The sequence below is a fragment of the Ambystoma mexicanum genome, chromosome 10 (assembly GCF_040938575.1).
Source record: "Ambystoma mexicanum isolate Mex_15411 chromosome 10, UKY_AmexF1_1, whole genome shotgun sequence".
In the NCBI taxonomy this organism is placed as follows: Eukaryota; Metazoa; Chordata; class Amphibia; order Caudata; family Ambystomatidae; genus Ambystoma; species Ambystoma mexicanum.
In genome coordinates this window covers 963,486,557-963,510,607 of record NC_090932.1, presented here as the reverse complement: position 1 = coordinate 963,510,607, position 24,051 = coordinate 963,486,557, and the positions used below count along the sequence as shown (strand labels likewise).

Sequence of the window (24,051 nt, the reverse complement as noted above, 5' to 3'; positions counted from 1 at the left end):
CTCACACACTCTCATGCTCCTCACCTTGATGTTCTTTCCTTCCTTTCCCGTCCTTCTACTCTCACACCCTTCTCTTCCTCCCACTCTCCTCTTTCTGTCCCTATGATATTCTTCTTTCAGTTCCCTATTCCTTACTTCTACCCTCCGCTCTACATTTTACTACTCTCCTCTTCAATACACTCCACTCCCACTACTCTCACTGCTCTCACCTCCCAAACTGCCCCTTTCACTCTCTCATTCCCCTTTCTCACTTGTTCTCACTTACTCCCCCTACGATATCTCAGTCCCTCTCTTCATACATGCACTCACACCCAAGTACCGCTCTCTCTCACCAAACAATACCTCACCTTGAACACGCTTTCTGTAATTCTTTTCCACACTCCGCTACAACGTCCTTCCTCCTTCTGGTATCTCGGTCCACATTCTCCTCCCTTGATCTCACCCGAACAACAAACACTCCCGTTCTTCCTGTCACCTTTAATTCTCCTTCTGCTCCCTGGCATTGGCTTTCAGCCACAGCTGGTTCCCCAGGCCAATCTCCACCTTGCTCTCCTCCACGGGCTAGGTCACAGTGATGGGGAAACAATAAAGGTGCCATTTAGGCCCTGCCACTTTGTTGAGTGTAGGTCTGCTCGGGGACCTTCATAAGTCAGTCTTCTTTAAGGTTTTCCTCTGTGTTGGATAAGTATCTGGATTCACTGACTGCCCTGAGCAACATTCCAGAGGCTTGATGTTCACCACCACCTCTCTTGCTGGTTGGCTGTATGTTTCATTCGTCGATGCAAAGAGTGTTGGTCTGAGCTATCCCGAAAGGAAAGAGAGAAAACACTGTCCAGCACGTTGTACGGCAGATATGTGGTAATCAAAAGTGGTACTCTGCAAGTGTTGCCAGGCACATGTAGATGGGACAGAGACTTGGGCCCTCCCCACTTCTTTTCCCCACCTCTGAGGCAGAACTGGCTCTGGTCAACATCCTGGTAGGCCTCCTGTCCCAGGTTGAGAAGGGTTCTCATCCAGCGCTCAACCTTTTCTATTCAATCCATCACCCATTTTCTCATCATAGAGAATACCTACTGAGGCAAAATAACTGGTCCAGGTGGTGGAGTGGCAGTGCAAAGGTAGAAACAGGCCACGCGTCCGTTTGCACATCAAGAGACAAAGGTCAATAAGACATTACTCCGAGGGATTCAAATTCTGATTTAATTGGTCCTTCTCTGGAAGAGTCTATGTTTGCTTGGCTTTGTGGGTGAATAACCCCAGTGTTAATGCTCACACAAGAGAAATAAGGAATCTAATGACATTCCGCAATCCATGAGTGGGCCATTTCCTGGCATTTGTCCCTAAAATAGACAATTAGTCCTGGAACCACATTGATCATCACCAAGTGCATTCACCCCCCAGTGTCCTAGACACAGCGCAGATCCTTTTACGATCTCTTTCACAGCCTGATGGCCTGTGAGGTTTGTGCAGTCATTGCATGACTCAAGGTTCATATGACCGCAGTCGGATACTTTTTCAGAAAAGTGCCAGAAACTGACTTATGATGACATTATTGCTAGTCTATATGTTTGATCACATCTTTGTGTCCACCCAGTTCTTCGAATTTCGACCACAATTTATCTTTCCTTTTCCTTTATGGGCTGTGCACCCGTGCCCCCCCCCTCTCCCTTCCGCTGCTCCCCCGGTACCAGTCTTCCCATCCCTACTCCCCCCCACTCTGTTTATAGCTTTCCCTTCTCACCCCCATCTATTTTTGAGCGCTTACTCGAACTCGAAATTGGGGTGCATGTTTATGGATGAAGCACAGTCAATGAAACCAGAAAGAGCAGGTGTGGGGGCTCTTTGCCAACAGACGCCTTCTCAGTGGAGATGAAGCAAGATGCACATTTTTCTAAAAGCATCGGCTACAGGGCCACACATGACTTCTATGAGAGAGGCAGGCATCTGAATCTGGAATACATTTCCATACACCGTGCCAGGGCCAGGGGACCACTGCAGTGGTGATAGGGCGCAGTACAAATATCCTTTCACATTTAGAGTCGGCTTAAAGACTGGAATCGTTTTCGATCGCGAGTTCGCATTAGAGCGTTTTTTAAACAACCTTCCTCTTAAGTAAACGGCAGACTGGCGGTGAACAGCTTCCCCACATACCACACACCTACATTTACCTGCACAGTTTTAGGTTGTAAGTGACTCTTCAGCGACAACATGAAGTTCGGCTCATATGCGCTCCTTTAATGCCACCATGGGGGGTTGGCGCAAAGGTGGCGCTTTAGCACCAGACAGATGGTATCAAGGGTAAGATTACTAGAGATATATGGCACGTGACGGCGGTACTCCCTTGGCCTTACAGGCCCCAAGCCTGGCCTCTCCACCTGTCTACCTGGTACCTGCGAGAACCACTGCATGATTGAAGGAGTTCCCTTTAGCAAAACCAACCCTGTTGTCTTTGCTAGGAATCGTGCTTAGGCTGGAAGGCAATACACCTGATCGGACATCAGTAGCCTCCTTAACTCCCTCTCTCATGCTGAAAACACCCAAAAGCACCTCTGCTAACCATAAAGGCTGATGCTGTTCCCCTTCATACCTGCCTAACCTCCGGAATTTTTCCGGAGACTCCGGAATTTTAAGCATTTCTCCGGGTCTCCGGAAAAATCCCTTGAATCTCAGGAATTTTGAGATTCTTTCCGGGTCCCGTCATATTCTCCACCTGATTGGCTGCCGCCGGTAGCCAATCAGGTGGAGAATATGACGGGACCCGGAAACGGCGCGAAATGTTCGTGCCCACTGCCTGCAACACTATAATAATAGTGCTTCCAATCTATGTCATTGGATTGTAAGCAGTATTATTACGGTGGCGGTGCCACGTTCATTTTACTTACCACAGCACTGAAAATCATTCATTCAGTGCTATATTCAGCAAAATGAAGGCGGCGCCGCAGCCGAAATAATGCTGCTTTCAATCCATGTCATTCGATAGAAAGCAGCATTATTTCTGCTGCGGCGCCGCATTCATTTTGCTTACTATAGCATTGAATGAATGAATGATTTTCAGTGCTGTGGTAAGAAAAATGAACGTGACAACGCCGCCGTAATAATAGTGCTTTCCATCCAATGACATGGATTGAAAGCACCATTATTTCGGCGGCTTTGCTTACTATAACATTGAATGAATTCTTTTCAATGCTATAGTAAGCAAAATGAAAGCTACAACAATCGGGTTTACCTTTTTGAAAGGTGGGCGGGGCGTGTGGGCGGAGTCTTGTGTGGGTGTGGGCGGGGCTTAAATCTCAGGAATTTTGATTTTCAAATGTAGGCAGGTATGGTTCCCCTTTCACTGGCCTACCTTCCCGATCCTTCCGGCCATATCATTCGCCATAATCTGTGCTTCCATCTGCCAACGCACACATAAAAGAACTCTTGCGGCCTCTTTGAACATCAGATGCTTGCTTCCTTGCAGCACAGAAGAGTTATTTCACAAACATTCAGGTCCAAAAATGGACTCCCTGCAGCTCCACTTGGAGAATCGTTCTTTGTGTTGGCTGGAAAGGTGAAGACGTGGGCATCACCTTACATAACGCTGTGCCCTCTCTGATACTGTCCAAAACCCTTAGTCCAAATCTCTGTTGAGCTCCTCACTGATTGTCACCCCACAATCCTTGCATGCGTCCACTGTCCTCATACTAGCCCATTTCAACCTCTTGCCTGACACCATTGTCATTCTTTCATCCTTTTGCACTAATTCTACCCCTCATCCACGTCATTACTGCACGTGCCCACTCTTGCGAAAACACGCTTTACAGCCATATGACCATCTCATTGTTCATCCTGTTAGTCGTCTGACCGTACACGCATCCTCTCCCTCATAGATTTGCAGTCAGTTCTCACCACCGTAGATAACCACCGTAGATATAAACCTTAAATAAAGTTTTCATGCATCCTCAACAATCTTTGAAAATAACGTCAGCATGTTTGACCTCTATCCTTTTTCCTTGTACCTCCTGAGAGGGCAGACCCAATCAGTGGACTAGTCGAGCAGAGCCACAAACTATTCCACCGATCATGTCGAAGGTTACCCCTTGGCTGGGCTAAATCTGTATGAAGAGGTAGCGGAAGCCAAGGACACCTCAGCCTCCTCCAAAGGTGCGCCGTACTGCCGACATCCCCATATCTATTAAAATGTAATGTTATGCACACTTTTAGAAGACAACCGGAGATCAGATTGAGGTGGCCATTTTGGACTGCAACACGCCACACCCACCGCACTCCCCCCCGCCCCCAATGCAAGCTTTTGCAGTAGCTTTGTCTGATATAGAAAGAGTCCTAGTAATTAATCTGACAAAAGGCTAAGGGCCTGAACTTAATTAAGACAGAATCTGGTAAGAAATGCAGCCATGTCACTGCCTCAATTTTCATGACGTTTCCCAATCGATAATTGTGGTGAGAAACATGGGGAATGTTTTACCATATACTGCTTAGATTGAATTGTTCCATGCAATGTGATCTACTCAGGCCTCACAGCCATGCCATACACAAACTGCAGAGTCCGGAACTCTGCTCTAAGATTAGATTTCAATAAAGCTCTGGTGTGGACACACCACTTCAAGCGGCAATCCCTCTGTTGACTGTCAGTGAAGTATGGCCAGGGTTCGAAATTGAGGGGAGCAGGGAGCTATCGCTCCTGCTTGTAGCATAGAAGAGCCTGGTTAGCTTGGCACCAACACAGCTACCAGAAGCTACTTTGGGCTCCCCGACCAAGTTATACGGGATAAGTGTGTGGGACAATCTATAAATGCACATTAGGACACATCTAAAGCATTTCAAGCATAAGGAGTCATATATAATTTACAAAATGTTATGTTTACATCTTATATGAAAGTTAGACTGTGGCACACTGTTTAGAAGCACCTGGTTCCCCAGTAGTAGCTCCTGGTCACTGGTTAATGCTGCATAACCGAGAGCTGCCTTTAGCTCCTGCTTATCAAATCTTAATTTCGATCTCTGCAGGTGAGGTGCCTTCGGTATTGGATGTCTCAAAAATAAGGCCTTCAGAATCCCTCACTAAACTTTTCCCCCCTCTACCAGACACCCATCATCAGGTGCCCAAGGATTTCTGGCAACCTGCCAGCACATATGGAAGCATTTTGGATGCAGGTCCATACAGTATCAGGGCTCCTCTCTGGAACATCATGCCAGCCCATCTGCGCCTATTAGATTCTGTAGAGATATGAACACGTTCTTGGTTTCCTCATACATGTTACACATAAGAACCAAGGGCCCCCCCATTGCTGATTACTTCGGTTTCCACCCACCCTATGCACCCTCCCTGCATTCCTTGTAATTTGCACCCTGCAGCAACCATTGCTGGCACGAGCCACTCTACAAATGAATAACCACACTATAAAGGTTGCTCGAGGCTGGCTGTAGCTGTGCATAGAACATTAGACGTTTTATGGACCCATTTTGTTCAATTAGTTCTTACCATGGTAGGTTATGAATCACCTTCTGATATAATAAAACATATTACTTATTTGTCTGATGTTTACTTTACTAGCTGGTAACAGTCTGAAATCTGAAAGTCTCCCTCCAAAGAAATTGCCCACTTTCTGCCTAGGATGATGTCCTGAAAAAAATGATTGGGAAACTTTTAATTTACCGAAGTAATATCTATAAGGATTGCCTCATGGGGTGATTAAGTGTTGATGGGAGGGCATTGATTTTCCAACTAAAATGACCCATGAATGGCGACTAGTTTGGCCTGAAGATGGGGAAAATGTACCAGGAGTGTCCTGAGCTGTGAGATGTTGCCGTCCAATGTGGTCCCTGAGCATAAACTAGCGAGAGCCCTCCTTCTTCCATGGACCATAGTTAACTTTGTTGGCAATGAGAGAAGAGTGCTCAGCTCGCACCCAGATTGAGGATTTTAAGTCCAATACCATGATGCTAAAACCAAGAATGATAATGGAGTTGTTCTCGTTTGTATTGACCTGGACATAAATGGGCAAAAATGTGAGAGTGGATTATCTGGAGAAGCAGTCATCCCCTCTTATTTCTGATTCTAGTTCTGGTGGTCACCTATCGGCACAGCTTTAAATGGAAAAAAACAAGTGCAGTTAATCCCCAAGCTACGAAGCCGGACATTCCGGCGCGCTGCTTTCGGTGCCGGCCGTTTTGGCACAGCACCTTGGGCAGCACCTTTGCGCCCAGGTACCTAAGGGTTCGCTGTGCATTACCAAATAAATAAACGAACAAACAGGTCCATTTTACGCACAGTGAAATAAAATGATGTGCCAAGGAGCACACACTTTGGTAAAGCAGTGTATCTGAGATCCTTTCACACAAAACTCCAGTTTGTTGTTATGCATTGGTTTAAGAAAGCTTGACTGTCTATATTTTTGCGTATCAAACAAGCAGATATCATAGCTGTAAACTAAGCTTTAGAACGAGAGTGTTCTTATTGCTCGCTTTCATTGCCTACTAAGAAAAACTGGAGCTGTGTGCGAGTTTTCAGTGAAGAATGTTCCATCACAACTCCATTTACTTAAACATTGACATATTAGAATCAGCACTGCTAATAACAAAGAAACATCTTAAATGCGTAATTTCCCAGGCTTTCCAAATCAATCCCTGATCCCTCCAGGGGCACCAATGGTAACAGATGAAGCCCACTTAGCGGAACAGTGTGCCGCGTGCCGCGTCCACAGTAGATGCATGTTTATCTCTCCTTTTGTTCTGCATGGTGGGTCCTGAAGGAGACATGGGCACTGGGGGTGGCAGAGAGAGAAGTGAGAGAGGGCGCTGCTTCCCCAGCAAAGTCTGCAGAAGCGTAGTCCTATAAGTTGCGATAAAGTTAAATGAAAAGCTTTCATTTTCACCTAGCAACATAGTTAAGCACCGGTACTCCCTTTCAGGTGTTGAGAAGCGCAGGTACTCAAATGCTCAAAAATAAGAAGTGCAGGTACTGAGGGCCGGGTAGAACCGGGCCATTTAATGCCCTGCCTATCGGGGCCCAATTTTTGTTTGCAGTGTAACTGCTCAGCTATTTGCTTTCTTGTCAGCGCCTTCAGTCATTTTTTTTCATTGGCAATGGTGGGGACCACTCTTAGGATCACATGCCTCACCCGCTCTGAGTGTTCAGAAAACCTTCCCGTGCCTGCCTGTGTCCAGGTGGCACCAGGAGGCAGAATATTCTGATGAACATAGAAGAGCTTGTATTAAATTACCATCTTATTCACTCTTATGCTCTAAAGAAAATAACTACAACTTAACTTTCCCAAGTGCCTTGCATCTAGTGCGATTATCGTGAAAAAACACAAAAAACATCCCATTCAGATGGTGCAGCCTGTGAGGAGTTTTATTTCCTAAAGAGGTAACATAAGCATGTTTTGTCTTAAACCTTATCTCTCGATTAGGTATGTAGTCCTGCCGGGTATCGTGACCGTGGCCTGGTCAGCTTGCATCGACATTGCACTTACCCCTCCCCCTCCCTGTCGCCATCTACACACTTGCACGATCCAAATGCAACATGCCCGAAGATCGTCTGTCTGTTCTCCCCTGTCTTCTCCCCTTAAATGCACTGGTAAAACTGCACAATCGCCGTCAGGCCTATTTACTGTGTCTCCATTGTTAAATGTTTGTTACTCACTTACTCTGTCTGTGCAGACTATTACCGCCTCATAATTTCCAGGGCCCTGAGTGACTGTTGTGTTTTCCCCTCGTTCCCACCCCCCTTGAGCGCTTTGAAACACTTTCCTGTGTATAGGCGCTATTTACATTTTAAAAAATTACAATTGGCGTTATGCATGCGCTAAGAGGCGTGAAGTAGGACATGAACCTGTAGAGTCCAGATGCAGAGTTCTGCGGGCAGTTGCTTGCAGAGACCACAGGAACCCTATGATAGCTTTGCAATACTTGTAATATGCTTGAATATTGCTTTGGCGCGGTTTATTTTGAGTCACTGTTCAATACCTTCTGGTTTTTATTTTTACGGCTACAAAAACTTAATTAAGTGCATATATGTACGTCATGGGCTAGTAAAAATATGTTTCATATAATGCAACTAATTGAAATGGGATATGGTCCTTTTTGAGGAGGGAACTATGTGGGGCAACATAGAGGGGAAAGATGGAGAAAATATAAAAATAGCAGCCGTCAGCCCTGAAAGTAACATTATTAACCTCAACAACGACTTGGCAAAGCATTCTTTGTGTATTTCAGGTTCTGTGAAGTCTCTCTTTCGTTATCATTGCAAGATTCTCACATTCTCAGACTGGTCAGACTGTTCATCCTCTTGAGGGATATGTGGGTATGGGCAAAACCCCTTCGGACTTTGCCATTCAGGAAATCCCACCCCAACATATCTTAGTGAACGCTGCTCGGAAATCTGGGAGTCTGTGGATTATCCTTGTGCAGCCGCCATTTTCTTCTATCCATTGTTGAACGATGGGACTATGCGTCGGACCCCAAAGCCATATCCCCCATCCTTGGCAGATATGGGCGAGGAGCCTATGCCACTGCATGTGTGTTTAGAAAACGTGCTTGATCATGAGCTGAAACCATACCCGCTTTCCTGGGTGATCTTTGAATGAGAATGCACAATGCCATGACCCAGGCACATTTTTTGAGAACAATTTCTGCCAGGGGCAGCTCCAGAGCATGTGCATCAGGCTTTACCCAGGATTGTGGCATATCCGGCAGCGTTGTGGCTCTCTGAATCCACACCGAAAGAGCCCATTTGGTGCACAGTGCCAATTGTGGAGCAATTTGCATTGTTGCAATTTTCTTCCTGCCTCTCTGAGCCATCTTTGAGGGTGTCCAGGAGACTTTGCTCGTGTTTGCCCGTGATTCTTTTAATTGCCGCAGAGGTGTGTTGAGGATTTTTCGTGGTAGGTGTGGTAAACCAGGGTAGCATAACATGCGTTTACCAGGCCTTTGAAGCCACCTGATTTGGACGGCAGATTTGGCAAATGTGGGCCCATGCAGCCTTGCTTGGAGATTTTATCTGCTGTCTAAGAAAACATGCTTCCTGTTCTGTGATTTGTCCACCTAAAACCGACTTTTGAGATCTGCTAACGGCAGTGGAACCCCCCCTTTTGCTATATGTTCTCTATAGCACCTGCTCATTAATAATAATAATAATAATAATAATAATTTAGCATTTATAGAGCGCTACGAACCCTCAGGCATCTGAGCAGCGCTGCTTATTATTACCCATGGTGTGAGGTGCTCATTTATCGACCTCGGAAGGATGAAAGGCTGAGTTTGGCCCTGCCGGGATTCGAACCTGCGTCAGCAGGCTCTGCACAAATGTCAAAGCGAGCGCTCTACTTGCTGTGCTATCGGGCCGGCTATCATTTCCAGTCATGCAAGATAAAGAGAAGACCACCAACTCTGAGCCTGGCATTTGTATAAAGTGGGGCTTCACAGTGAATGTGTGTGGACCTTAAGCAAGGTGTGCGGCCTCTCGGGACAGGTGAGAGTGCTTTCTGCGCCGTATCCCGTAAATAGCATGTGTGTCCTCGTCAGATAGTAGCACAGGGGATACTAGTATGGCTAGTCTATCCTTTCTTTGCATTGTGAGCGAGGAAGGTGGTGGGAGTCGAGCACAGGGGATAGTAGTATGGCTAGTCCATCCTTTCTTTGCATTGTGAGCGAGGAAGGTGGTGGGAGTCCAGCACAGGGCATAGTAGTATGGCTAGTCCATCCTTTCTTTGCATTGTGAGCGAGGAAGGTGGTGGGAGTCCAGCACAGGGGATAGTAGTATGGCTCTGCGTTGGGGAGTGTGAGACCGCCCACCCGTGAGCCTGCATATCATGTGTCCCTTGGTGCCTCAGCCGGCTGCTTCCCCAGGCACTTCATCTGCTAGAGCAGGAACGCAACTCAATGTAGCGGTTCCCTACCTGCAGCTGCAGGCTGCTGAACACTAGTGCATTCAGGGTTTCTACATGTGTCCTGTTTGCACTGGAGGCCCTTCCAGCTCTTATGGTCCTGTGAGTTTTAGGCCCTCCAAGCTCTAATGGTCCTGTGACTAAATGACTGACCAGCATGTAGAATGTCCCCTCATTTGATTTCCAGTGCTTTTTCATGGTCTTGATGTACGCTAGGTCACCTGTAGTGATTCACGTTTTGACAGGTTAGTTTTGGGTCCCGGGAATGAGGAAACCGTCTTGGGTGGGCATTAGCTCTTCTATAGATGTTCCTGGCCTCCTGACAGGTAAGAGGTTGCCACATGTACAACATGACTTTCATGCTGGCCGTCGGCTTACCAAGAGCTTGAAGGCCACCATTGCCTCTGATTGAAGTAGAGTGTGGTTCTAGTGCCAGCAGGAACCCATGTAAGGGGAACAAGTCATCTCTCTAGTGCGCCCCTCTATCTGCAAGGACTCTTCTAGTTAGAGTAATTGCAAAGAGCCTCAGTCTCTAATGACTGGGCTATTGTAGGTTTGGTTTAGTCTTCCTCCCATCAAAGAACTTTAAGGTGCTTCATGCCATTATCCCTGGCCATCTGTCCCATTGCAAATCAGGTTGGCATTAAAGTTGTAATGAACTGTCGTAGGCTACTCACCGTGACTTTGGCCAGGAGCCTGATTATGATGAGAAGTGTTCTCAAATGTTCACATCTGGGTGCATTTCTTCTAGGTTTCTGGCAGCATTATGAGGAGCGAGCGGTCTATCAAACTCTGGCAGTGCGGACTCTGTGAGATTATCCTGCTGATAAACCCTGGGGTGCATACATTGGATCCGGGTACCACCCAAATATTGCACATTTCCACTGGCAGACCATCAGCCGCTGGCCCCTTGCCCATTGACAGATCCTTGTGGAACTTCTTGACTTGCTATCCTGAGAGAGGTTCTCCCAGGAGTTCCCGGACATTCAAATCCAGCCTCTTTAGGAGGATTTGACCCAGACATTAATTTTTTTTATTTACTTATTGCGTGTATTTGTTACGATTAAAACCTTTCACACAAAACACGTTTAAAACATTAATATAAACAAACAATTCATCAGCATTAAATAATAAGGGAGACAAAAACAGATAAAACCTGCAAATCAATTCATAACATTTAAAAAGTCAAGTTAGGATCCAGTTTATGAATCAATATTAAAATCATCCAGAGCCATTTCTACAAAATCTAAAGTAGCTATTAACAGGGAGATTTCATTTGTATTTAAAATGCGGACCTAAAGCTAGTTAGTCCCAGTCAGATCCTAATTTTGCATAAATCTATTTAGCTTCTCATGTCTGAGGTCCTCAAGAGCAGTGCACTCCATACATAAATGTCTTTGGGTCTCAATGACCAACACACAGTGGCAACATAACCTTTGACCCAGTGGGCACTTCTGCCTTCTTCCCTGAACCTCTAGAGATGGTAGCAGGTTCAATTTAAATCTTAATATGTTGGATCGGAAATCCCTTGATGGATGTTTGGACAAATAGGGAGCAATGACACCCACCTGCCCCTCCAATCTGCGCAATTTTCCATCTTGCAATTAACGCGAGGACTATATGCGATATGACATCTTAGTCCAATTTGGGAAACATACAGTGAACACTGGGTAAAATCATGTGTCTTTTACCCTGTGATCAAGCGCCAATTTTTTTATTATGTTACTGTCATGGTTGACTTCCATTTTGGGTCTGCCTGATCTATGTGGTAAAGGAATCCAGTGTCTTCCCAGTACAATGCTTGCCCAACTCACCTCTGTCAAATTCCTGCTGTGCGAGGAGAGGAAGCCATCAAAAACTCTGATGTGCAATGCTTTGAGAGTGTACAGGCGAAGCCAGATCAATGTCTTTTAAATGTGTGAACTTCTTGGGGGAGCTCGAGGCATGATTGGAGTATACAGTGGAGGAACGTTTCCCGGGGTGTTGGCTGATTTGCCAGGAATGCAGCTATTCACCATCTTTTAGTGCTGTGCAACAGTCATCCACAGCATCTATTGGCAATGCAGACTAACCTCTTGGGTGGGCATCTCGTGGAGCAGGATCCCCCCCGGGATTGCTTTATGGAGGTTAAGATCCTGGACCTCTTCCTAGTCCTATTTTCATCTCTGATCTCAGTCTGGGGCATAGGCACATCCATTGTTTTGGCCTATTGGCGTTGTGTGCAGTCGCAAAGGTCGTCTGGATCTTCAGATTCTCAGGTGTTGACCTCTTTCATAGCAGTCCTCTTTTTAAGCTCTTACTGTAGCCCTGGGAATGGCTTCCCCTGGTCAAGGAACCCTTTCAAGGTGTCTGCCCACCGATATATTTTCCAACCACAGTAGAAAAAAAGATTATACTTCTTTGATACCTGTAGGGTTTCCCGGCAAGGTTGTGTCTTAATGACAAACTGTCTATGTGTCTCCAAGTATTGTTTCAAGTGTGTGTAGATTGTGTCCTGTGTAGTGCTGCCCAGAAGTCTATCTTGAGCAGAGCAGTGAGCCACATTTCCTAAAAGATATTGGGTCGTCTGCTTCAAGAATCTTAAGATTACAGAAGAAGTAGATATTGTCCCTGTAGCCACATCTTGCATTGACGCCTACCATTTATTTGAGCCGTTCTTTCCATGCTGTGTTTTGCGGTTCCTATTGTGATGCTCGTTCAATGTAGGCCTCTCTCTGCATCATTTCCATCTGGGGCTCTTTATCTTGAAAAGGACCATTGCTCTGGGTTGGGAGAAAGACACTTCACTTTCTTTACTGTGTCTGTTCACAAGAGGAAGCATTAGAAGGCCCACTCTGATAGGGTGTGCGGGCTTTGAAGTTGTCATCTGGTAGCCCGGCGCATCAAGGCAGGGAATGAGGAATACTTTATTGTCCCAGCGTTCTGAGCTGGGTATGGACCAAAGAAAGGGAGTTTGTTTCAATATATTTGGTCAGCTAATAAAACATGCACAGGTTGTATCATTATTATGACCGCTGCGTTCACCTGTGCCACTGTAGGGATGGTATATCAATGATTTGATCAGTCTCACATGTATAGCAGACTAACGACACGGCTAACAAGGCAGTGAGATTGATTCACTGTGCCAAGGGCATGCTTGTTAAAGGAACTGTATTCCCTCAAGGAAGCATGTTACATAAGGGAATGTTGGCGCCTTAACCTTATACTATGAGAAAGGTTTTAATAGCTGCTCTTCAGGGGTCTGTGAAGATCATCACGTTTCTGAACTCGCCTGCCTGCCATCAAAATGGCCCCTACCAGCAGTTTGTCTAGTCCCTTCTTTATTTCTAGCAATACATTTTAGGCATTGTCAGTGATGTTCTTCTGATGGCTGGGGCATTCGTCCCTTGTTTAGTTCTCTTTCAGCTTTGCTGCCCCAGCAGATCCCTGTGAGTGGAATCTGCCCACTTGGGACTTCTATCATCTGTTTCCTGTGTCTCAAATCATACTCACCTTTGACACATTGTTACTCTTAGATCACTGCTGCTTCCTGGCTCCACACCTTAAGCCCCCTCCCACCTTTGAGAACAAAATGCAGATCCGGCAATCTCCCCCTGGCCACATTTTGGTAACTGTAAATGGTTGTATTACAGTGCGTCCGGGTGAGGTGAAGCTTGTCACCAACATTTTGCCCTGGTGGATTAGAATTCTGCAAGCCTGCATTTGGTGCCAGAACAAAACCCATAGTGACACCTTCCACACTTGTTGATGGCGTCTGGACAGTTCCTTTTACATGCTTGATGGTCAGTGGTCCGTGTGTCAAGACACCAGAGCCCTTGACAATTGAGCCCCTCCTTAACAATTGCTAGTCACAGCACTCTCCCCCCTGACCCACCCTCACAGCGGTACACTTGAGAAGTGCCAGGCAAGTCGGGGCTGCCTCATTTGAAATGGAAGCTGTGTAGTACAAATATAAACATGCAGCTACAATTAAAATAGTTCTAGTAGGGGAATATCTCACTTTTGTTCCCCATATAGTGTGTCAGTGTAGGAAAAATGGCGTATCCGTTCCAACATAACCACATGATGGCCGTATATTCAGTGCATATGTGGGGGTTCGGACTTGCCAGATGGGGCACCTAACCTTACCACATAATACCGTGTGATAGCTTTACAATGCCAGGGGGCTGCCGGTCAGCCTTGTGCACTAGAGGCCATAGGTGCATCCTTAATGGCAGAGGCAAGGGTGTGTTCCTATGCTCCAACTACCCTGGGCTAGAATTTTGAAAAGGACGCAACACTGAAAGACGGGCAGAGTTTCCTTAAATATTCAGTGGGGTTTGCATTAACCCATTTCATGTCATTTGAAACGAAATGGTGTGTGAATTATAGAAACAGAGGTACTCCGTGTCCCGGTATAAACAATTAGGTTGATCTTCAGAGGCAGATTGGGAGGAGCCGTTCTTCCTAAAGGCCAGATGTTTTGTGTGTTTGGTCTTCCCCACTTCACGCCACAAGGAAAGTAATAAACTGAACCTCAGAAAAGCAGCGTTCAGTGATGTTCATCGGTCTAGACAGGACTGCAAACCCACACTGCCTCTGCCATCTTCATCCCAATGGCCTTTTCAGTTGGCCATGGTCGGGATCACCTGACCTTCGACATAGAAAACAGACTCCAGGTATGTGTTATCTGCTGCCTGGTGATTGTACTTCATCACATCAGTAGCTTGAGTTTTCGCATTGACTAGTTCATACACTGTCCTCTACCGACCCGTTGGTCTCTGGTAACATGATGGAATCTTTTGTCAGAAAATGTTTGATATACTGCATAGTCTAGGGGCATGTGTAGACATGTAGTGTGCTCCTTCACGCTTCTTAGGTATTTAAAAATATATTTTGGGAGCCTTCTTCAGGGAGATGTAATCAGGATTCAATTTGGACAGTATCAATTCAGTAACAATAATGTAATCTGGAATAACGGACAAATATAGGTTAATGAGGCCTTCGATTAGGCATAGCACAAACATTTAAGATCTGTCTCCATACAAGAGGAACAAGCATTGGCAATGCCATACGTTTGGGCTTTTGTGTAGGAATGGAAAGACACTTGCCAGGCCCTGCCGTAGTGGTATTAACTGGGCATTAATTGTAGCAGGTGCAACATGGTGCGAGTACCTGTACATATAGGAGCAGTGACTGGCAAATAACTAATACTTATACACAAGCCAAAACTGTTGCCTTTGCCAATGCTTGTTTTTAACAGGACTTCGTTGAAGGACAGGCTTATTCCTTATACATGAAGTGACTGTAGGCAACGTGGTTAAGACATTTTTACCACACCAGTAGCGGTTTTACAACTCCAATGAAGTCATTAACTCTCAGAGGAATGCGTAGAGAAAACACTGGCTGGCACTTCAAATGCAACGTTGGATGGTAAGGCTTGATTAAAGTGAGCTCAAAGAGGTCCCATGAGGAGGTGCTTCGGGCGAGTGGGGCAGGAACTGGGTGGGAACGGCCATAGGGATTAACATGGCCATGTGCAGTGAATGGGTGGGCAAATAACCAAACACCTACATGCTTTGTGTCCCTGCTCATACGCCAGTTCTCCCTCTCTGTACTCTAATGCAATAGTTTCAGCTTATAGTTGGCCCAAGCACCACCTACAAGCCCAAACTAAAACTGATTGTTAAACCCATTGCACCGAGATCTACACTCGACACCAGTTGTACTTCTGTGTATAAGCATATGTGCATCTATTGGATTTAAAAAGAAGCTAAGTAGCTGGTAAGCGACATAGTGCTGTACATAGGGCACACATGCAGGGGGTTACAGATAGGGTACAGGATCAGCAGAGACCTAATGGGCATGGGAAGGAGGGAGCACCCGATGGTGGACTCCAAAGGAGAGAAGTAGGGTTGAGTGGTGTGATCAGGGATTGGGGAGATATTCTTTATAGAGTGGGGTCCTTATGTAGAATGTATGGGGCTAGTCTTAGCTGTATTATTAGCATGTGTCAGAGATAGGGTTTTAGGGCTTACTCCATTATTCCTTGCATTCAGCCTGTGCTGCAGGTTAAACCAACTCATTCTGTCCTGCTTATGGCTCAGATTTTCCCTTGTAAAGCGCACCATATTTTCAAACTGTTAAACTTTTTAATTCTTTCTTTTCAGAAATAATACCACTTTATGGGATGTCCAGCTATATCACCAGAGAGGACCCCTACTGTAAACCACAGCACAAAAAAAGCAAAGAACGACAGCTTGACCGACAGAACCGCCTGAACTGCCCCCCCTCTTCCATATACAAAAATCATGTGAGCACCTGCACGAGTGTGTACAATGGCTATGTGAAGAGCCACAATGGTGGAAGCAGTGGATTAAGTGGTGGAGTGGGACTTAAGAAGACCGAACGCAGATTGCGGAGCAGTCCGAAGTCTGGCGAGCAAGACCAGCAAGGTAAACTTCCCCGTGCCTGGTGTGAATGCTGTTATTTCATGTATTTGTAGATCAGCTCTATGTCAGATGCACTTTGGCATTTTTGAGGAAGGGAGTATGAGTAAGGGGCATCAGCGCGGGTGTTTACGCGCACACCGTGTTCTGTTTTTGTGATATGTCTGAATGGAAAAAACAACATTTTCACATTATTCTTTTATTTATTTAATTTGTAAAACGCATAAGCAACCCTGAGGCATTGATTGCTACCTCATAACCAGCTGCTGCTAGTTGTTCCATTCCAGACCTGGTTTATATATTAGATAAATACAATGAATGCATATTTATTATAAACGGGTACTTTTGGAAATTGGAGCTCACAAAGGTTTGTGGACACGATTAATGGGCTTGGTGGACCTCTTCTTTGTTCTGCAAGACACGAATGCCTTCTGAGCTAGGTTTGCTCCGTTGAATCCCATGCGTAGACACATCCATCCATGAAGCCACACTGAGCTAGGGAGCAACAGAACACTGTTCAAGGAGTGAGGGAGAAAAGAAGACTGCTATTGTGGTTTTGAATGTTGCAACCCTCCACAATCCTAGGCTGAGGCAGAGTTGGAAACGACAATAACATATACAACAGCAGGCGCAGTACAGACCCAGGCTCTGCAGCTGCACTCAAATGTCTACAGTGCAGAACGTTTGGTATACAGTATTTATAGCGAATCCTTTATATTGAATGCCCACATATCGAATCTTTTATCTTGGAAAACCTTTATAGTGAATGTATTTAGAGTGGGGTAAAGGGTGAAATATTTTTGGGAAAAGGTCGGGATGGATTTTCAGGGGTGGGAAACAGGATTTGGGTGCCGCCCCCCAAATGAAATTAAGAGCATTCACTATAAATGTTTTCAAATAAAAGATTCAATATATGGGCATTCGTTATAAATGACTTTGATATAAAGTCATGTAACCAAATGTTTTTGTTGTTTCACCTTAGGGTCCACATTTTCCAGGGCTGCAACTTATTCATATTCTCCATCATTTGCTATCCACGGACCAGCATTCTTCATTCCTCCCTATTCCAAGTGTATTGCGGTCATGTTGGTTAATGTTATACATTTCATGCCACCCTAATGATGCTTTAAGGCGCTGTAAGGGAAACGAAGTTAGGGATATCTGAGGGAGCAGGATCATATCGGAACTTGTGGAAGAGGAGTAAGGGAAATTGCGTCTTATGCGCACACTGCTCACTGAATCCCAACTGGCACGGCCCTCGGATGCATACCCTGTGGCCTGCCTGGAACGATGAGAGATCCAGGAGGAGCAGGGGCGAAGGAAGCTTTTGGAAGAGCAAAGTGAACAATGTTGTGAAATACAAGAATAATTGCATAGAATAGAGGGATGCCCCCTGAAATAAAGAAGGGTGATTTATCAGTAGCTGGTGCTTTGTTCCCTGATCCCTTAGTCTCCTAGCTAATGCCCCAAACTACAAACTCACTGCACTTGCTCTCCACCAGGCACCTGTAGGCAGCTCCTGTGTGCATGTGTTCTCACTTCCTCTCTTTCCTTTCTCACTTTTCAATGTCACTCTCTTCCACCCACTCTTGCTTCTCCCACCTTAAAGATTAGACTGTGCGCTTGGCAAAGCAGGGTGAGGGGAGTGACTGTTACAGTATATGACGGGCTGGGAGGCTACCTGGGAACCTTTTTCCTTTATTTTCGCGAGGATTATTTTCAGAGAAGTCTTGACATTTTTGGGCTTCGACTTACAAGTACAAAGGGCCTGATTCACGGAAGTGTTTTATAATGGCGCAATCCCATAGGAAAATGCTCTGTGAATCAGGCCCCCACAATGAAAGACCACCCAGACCATTTGTCAGTGGCTGTGGTTAATGCAAAGCTTTTCCATCCATTATTCTTCAGTGTTGCAACGTCGCCCTAAATTGCACGGGTATGCCCAGTTATTGGGTTGATGTGCTCACATCTGACTGATGACATTCAGTGGTGCCATTAGCATGTCTGGTATTGCTTGGGGATGTGGCCTAACAGTTTGGGCTGGACTGCCTCTTTTGTGGCATGAAGAATCTTGATTTCCGCGCAGTGTTTCCCCTTTTTGCAGGGGTAGACATTGAGATTTGTTGACCAGGAGCAAAAAGCAGCTCCTAGGTATCAGGCATCACCTGTTAGGCAGGAGCTACCTCTGGGGAAGCAGGAGCTAGTACAGATTGTGCAGCGAGTCTAACTGCACAAAATGCAAACTCTAACTTTGTGTCTGTTTCATATTATGGAATATGCTCTAAATGTCCATTGGGTGTGTTCTTTATTGTCCATTATGTACATTCCCAAACATACACAGTTAATATCACATAGCTCGGTTTGCACTTGCATTCGAAAGTAACTCCTGGTAGCTGTTTGTTTCAAGCTAACCAGACTCCCCTTGACTATAACCAGGAGCTAAATAGCTCCCAGCTCCTGGCAATTGTGAGCGCTGTGGTGCACATGCTGTACAAACAATTATGGCATGGGAAGGCTACCAAATAAAATGTCAGTAGTTATGATTAAATATGATCTGTTCCATCCCTCTTCAGTGCACATGGGCATGTGGTGCTGTCCTTACTTGAGATGCAAGGGAACCATCAAACTGCACTCTCGGGCTGCATACTTTTTTGCACAGGTCTTTTGCCCATCACATCTACACTAGTGTTTGTCAGGAAATGGGGGGAGGGGGGTATGGTCAGAAACCTTTGTTCTCTGCGCCTACTCTTGCTTCCAGGGTGCATGACTCCTCCGTGGCCCGCCAATAGGTGGAAGTAGCAAGCCGCAGTGTTTAGAAATCTGTAGTCAGAGGGCGCTCAGGGATTGAGTAGGAGGAAGCAAAGAGGCTAAGTTTCCAGGACTGGCGTTGAGTAGTGGATAGAGCTTGGCTTCACAAACTTTATTCCCCATAGTCACAGTACCCGCTCAGGGATACCAACACATATATAGCCACATAGGCAAAATGTCCTTTGCATTCCATGCAATGTCTTAACTTCAATGAAACTGCACCAAGCCATATCTAACCTAAAATATTTGTGATTGCCATTGGCTTTCAGAATCCTGTTCAAAATATCATGCACCCTCCTGAAACTAAGCCTCAAACCTCCCACCCCCTTGAAACCTGCCCTATACTGTGTCTCAAAAAGTCTACCTCTCCAGTATGTCCTCACCCATCCACTCCAACAAAATGCCCTTCCTTCTCTCCCTCAAAAACCATCATCTGTTCCCTTGCCCAATTTCCTTGTTGGTGTTTTATAACAGCATACAGAAAACTGCTTGAAAGTGGCTGCAACGTCACGTGCGTGTGCAACAGGAAACCAGTAATTAGCAGGGTTCGAAATTGAGGAGAGCTGTGAGCTATTTAGCTCTTGCTTGTAGCCCAGAAGATCCTAGTTAGCTTGATATCAAAAGCCACCAGGAGCTACCTTTGACTTCCCCAGGCCAATTGATGCCGAACAAACGCACGAATGCAAATGTAATTCTGTGCGTGTAGGACCATCTATAAATAAACATTAGGGCACATCAATTCGACATTTGAAGCATAAGGCGTCCCAAATAATGGACGAAGGCTATATGTGCATCTTTTGTGGAAGTTAGAATTTGGAACGCTATTTACTAGCTCCTCTTTCCAAAGTGGTTGCTCCTGGTCGTTGGTCAATGCTGGATAACCAGGAGCGGCTTTTAGCTCCTGCCTAACCAATATTAATTTAGATCCATGAGTTAGTGTCCACACTCACCTGGTATCTGAGTGCTCCTCACCACTGTAGGCAACCGCTTGAGCATGCATTCAGTGAGTTTGCGGTCCGAGAGATGGGGGTAAAACACATACTCGGTGGTCCTCCCATTGGATGCACGCGTCCTCGCCACATTACCAGTTAGGCGATGAGTATTCAATCACTTAAGAACCATCACAGTACTGGTAGGTGGACACCTACTATTCATTATTGCTTGGTGCTTTGAGTGTACTGTACTGAGTGTACTGTGCAGGTAGTGCATGGGGATAGCATGGGAGTTGTTCATTCCATTGAGGAACTCTGCCCTCTCTTGACTGGAAAAGATGAGACTTCTACTCATTTTGTCCGACTTCACTTTGTCGTAGGTAGTGTATTTTCCTTTTCCAGGCGAATAGTTGAGACATTTCTGGTTTCTCTGATTTTTATATAGCGTCCTGACTTGGGAGGCTAATTTCACAGACACAGAGAGCCTTATGCCAGCCCCGCTACACACCTGTGCTGTACCTACAGTACCTGCCATTGTCTCCCATTGACGGCGAATAATGTGCATATTGTTTGGAATGTCAGTGGGTGCTGCAGACAAAGGACCCCTTTTTCAGTTAATTTTGGGAAAATGTTAACCTGCCAGCTGACTGCAACAGATAAAACTTAATGAGTGCTGTCTAAATTAGAAATTTAAAACAGGCTTCTGCTATCTGATTACATTTATTTTTAACATTTGAATTTTAAGCATCTATTGCCTTTCATTATCTCGGGTGACGCGCAATAGGCTCAGGCAGAAAAGCATTTTGTAGTGTATCTGTAACGAGTTTAAGGTGAATTCATGTTTATTCATAGCTATGCTTTCGCTTGGTACATTTAGGGTGCAACCTTTCTGGCTCTGCTGGTCTGCTTTGTTTGGCAAAGCAGCAATGCTAAAGGAGGTAACGCAATCCCGAGGCGTGTGGGTGTGGGTGGCTGCCGCACACAATGTGAAAAATATACACATTTCAGTATAATAGGTCATCGTCAATTTTCTTATGCGTTTAAAAATGCTAGCATATCACTGTATGCACACACGAGGACACTCAGACTCTAGTGAAGGTTTGCATGTATTACAGCAAAGAAAATAGAAAGGGTTGCCCTGCACTCCCCCCCTCCCACCCGAACCCCCATTTCAATTTAATAATTGCAACTTTGAGAACCAGTTGTAAATCTAAAACAGAAATGTTCCAAGATATCCAACCAAGCATACAGGGCTTCATTTATTTTTAACAAATAAACAAATATATTTAGTACCAATGTTTGTCTAATCAATCTTTTGTTATAAAATAAATCGAGCCTTGATGATTGATTGATACTCTTGGGGAACATGTTGTTGTTTTACATGTATTCTTGCCCATTTTATATTGTGTGGGGTGGGCAACATTCTTAGAACGTCATCCTACTTGGATTTATCAGACTGTGGAAGACTACAACAAAAATCCATAGAACAAAGCTAGCTAGAGTGATGTCAGAGATGGGAGGAGGGGATGGGTCACACTTGGGAGTGGCTCTCTTCCAGTTCAAGGACAAAGGCCACTGCCTACAAGGGATCACAGCTGACTCCCTTTGTTCAGGCCCTTCCTCATTGCCAGCAAAGTGGGGCTTGGAAGCTACCGTCTGTGTCTGATGTGACGACGATGACCCTGTCTAGCTCATTATTTCCACTCCCAGCGGTAGCCTTCCTAGATGCCCCACGTAGAGCTAAAAGAGAATGCTCACAACACCGACAGTAGAATCTAGACCAGGGTGTGTGAAGGGAACACACCCCACTTCTTTAAACGGTTGTCCTATATTGATGATAAAACAAACTCTTCTAAAGATTTAACACCTACTTATTCAAGAGAGCCAACATCTACAATATCAAATTGTGTTTTAGATCTTTTGTATTATTACATATCTCATAATTTCATTTTTGAATCTTATACTTGGGTGGACTGGATTAACTATGGGAATCGTCCAAAATGTCCGAGTTCAACAGCCTGAATGCGTGATTTGGCCGAATTTCGGCCATTCGAAAATTCCAAATGGCTGAAGAGTTCTACCAAATCACGCATTCGGTACTGGGGACTGCGGAGGTGTCCACTACACCCTTACTCACTATGTTGAAATGAAAGGGAACAGGTGTTGCAGGGACACAGCGAGTCAGCAGCAAGGTAAGTAGGGTGGTGGGGGTGTGGGTATGAGTGTGGGTGGGGTTGGGGCCAAGTAGGAAATGTTCTGGGGAGAAAAGACCAAAGGTTATTTCGGAAATATATTCTTCGAACATTTCGAGCTCTGGCTTTCAACCCCGAAACCTAATTATGCTGAGGTCCATAGAGTTCTCTTGAAAGTTTTTCCCTCTAAGAAGCACAATGACCCTTCTTGCATTAAGATCTGTACTTTTGCTTCTCCCCAATGCAGGATTAATGGGATTCAGTGCCTTAAATCCTCAGGGACTCTGCCGATAAACAGGGTTGCCAGTAATCCGAAATGAAAATCGTTTACTGTTTCATTTCTCCATACTGGGAAAATGCACGGAAATTCCAGAGTCCATTTTTCAATGAAACAGCACACCTGTTTGATGCAAAAATGGGGGTTGACACCAGAAGATAGTACTGGGACCCTAATCTTTCTACTACTCTTAATGTTTTAAAAATGCTTTGTGTTTTTCACTATGGCACCTGAAGATGAGGGTGAATGAGTCAAGGGTCTGGCTTCGTTAGGGTGTAAGAACAGATTTGTAAGCGGTTCAAGGCATGATACAACTCTGCTGACTTGATTTCCACACAGTTTGGAAGGGCTTAAATTTGCCACCCCTTTCATTTCCTAACATCTACCTACTTTCTGGCATTTGCTGACATATAGCAGGACCACATCGGAACCTCAGTGGTCCACTGAAGACTCCACTGTTATTTTTTGAAGAAGCGGTCCAAAACAGTAAAACACGTTTTGTCGAAATAGAGACATCGGAAGCATGGACTATCTGTGATATGGAATTACTTTGAACAGTGAAGACTAGTGAAAAACAAAGCCGAACAATATGGTATATGTATTATGTCGAATTATCTAAAAACAACGCAAAAACCAAAATAAGAAATATGGAATAGGCATGATACAGAAATGTTTGAAAACAAATTGGAATATTTTTAAATCTAGCCCAAATGCGCATCTTATGGTCTACTTTTCCATGTATTGAAGACAAAGACTATTCCTGCACTAGCTCAGGCCTAGATATAGTTACTTTTTCTAGGCTCCAAATCTTGCATTCCCCTGTAATAGCGATAAATGATGCGGGACTAGTGGAAGGTGATGCACGTCCTAGTTGATCGTTGGGTCTGTTTTGTAGGAACCTTACTGTCACTTACTGAGCTGCTGCCTTACTCTATTTCTTAAGCCTAAAGTTTGTTACCAACCCTCGAAAGAAGAAATTCCTTGTGAGTGGACGTAGAAAGGATTTCGGAGGAAAAAGTTGTAGAAAAGTGTTGTTCAAAATAACTTGGTGAGATGGGTCCCCCATTCGCCCATCTATCCTTCCGTCCGCTGTCCTTCCAACTGCCCCTCCTCCAGCCACCCTACCTTCCTACAATTGGCCCTTCCAGCAAACCTTGCACTCCACCATCATGCATCGCACCCTAGCCGGTTCCAGGTAATAACATTCTTCACGAGTCTTAAGAATAACCTTACACAGTTTCCCCAAGACACTACCCATCATTGCCAGGAAGGGCTTTGGATGCCACCTGCCAACCTTGGGACGCCTTTGATGTCTTGGATCTGTTGAACTGAAACTGCTGCGCCTCCTGATAGGCGCGTGCTTACCTCGGACCATAGGATATGCTGAAGCAGCTTCTCATATCTTGTGTTTGGGTTGCAGATCCACCTCTGCAACTGCTATTTTTGCCAGTGTGTTGTTCTAGTCTCGATGGATGCGTCTTTACTTGTTTTGCATGGTTTTCAATTTCTCCTGTCCCTTTTGACATC

General features: G+C 45.2%; 1 protein-coding gene across 3 annotated transcripts in view; it reads left to right on the top strand.

Annotated features, from left to right (window-relative positions):
- FNDC3B (fibronectin type III domain containing 3B) overlaps positions 1-24,051 on the top strand; it is a 796,261-nt gene that overhangs the window by 463,422 nt on the left and 308,788 nt on the right. For all 3 annotated transcript variants that reach the window (XM_069618738.1, XM_069618739.1, XM_069618740.1), the window contains one exon: positions 16,037-16,321. In XM_069618738.1, coding sequence (XP_069474839.1) covers positions 16,037-16,321 — 285 coding nt within the window. The remainder of the gene's footprint in view (positions 1-16,036; positions 16,322-24,051) is intronic.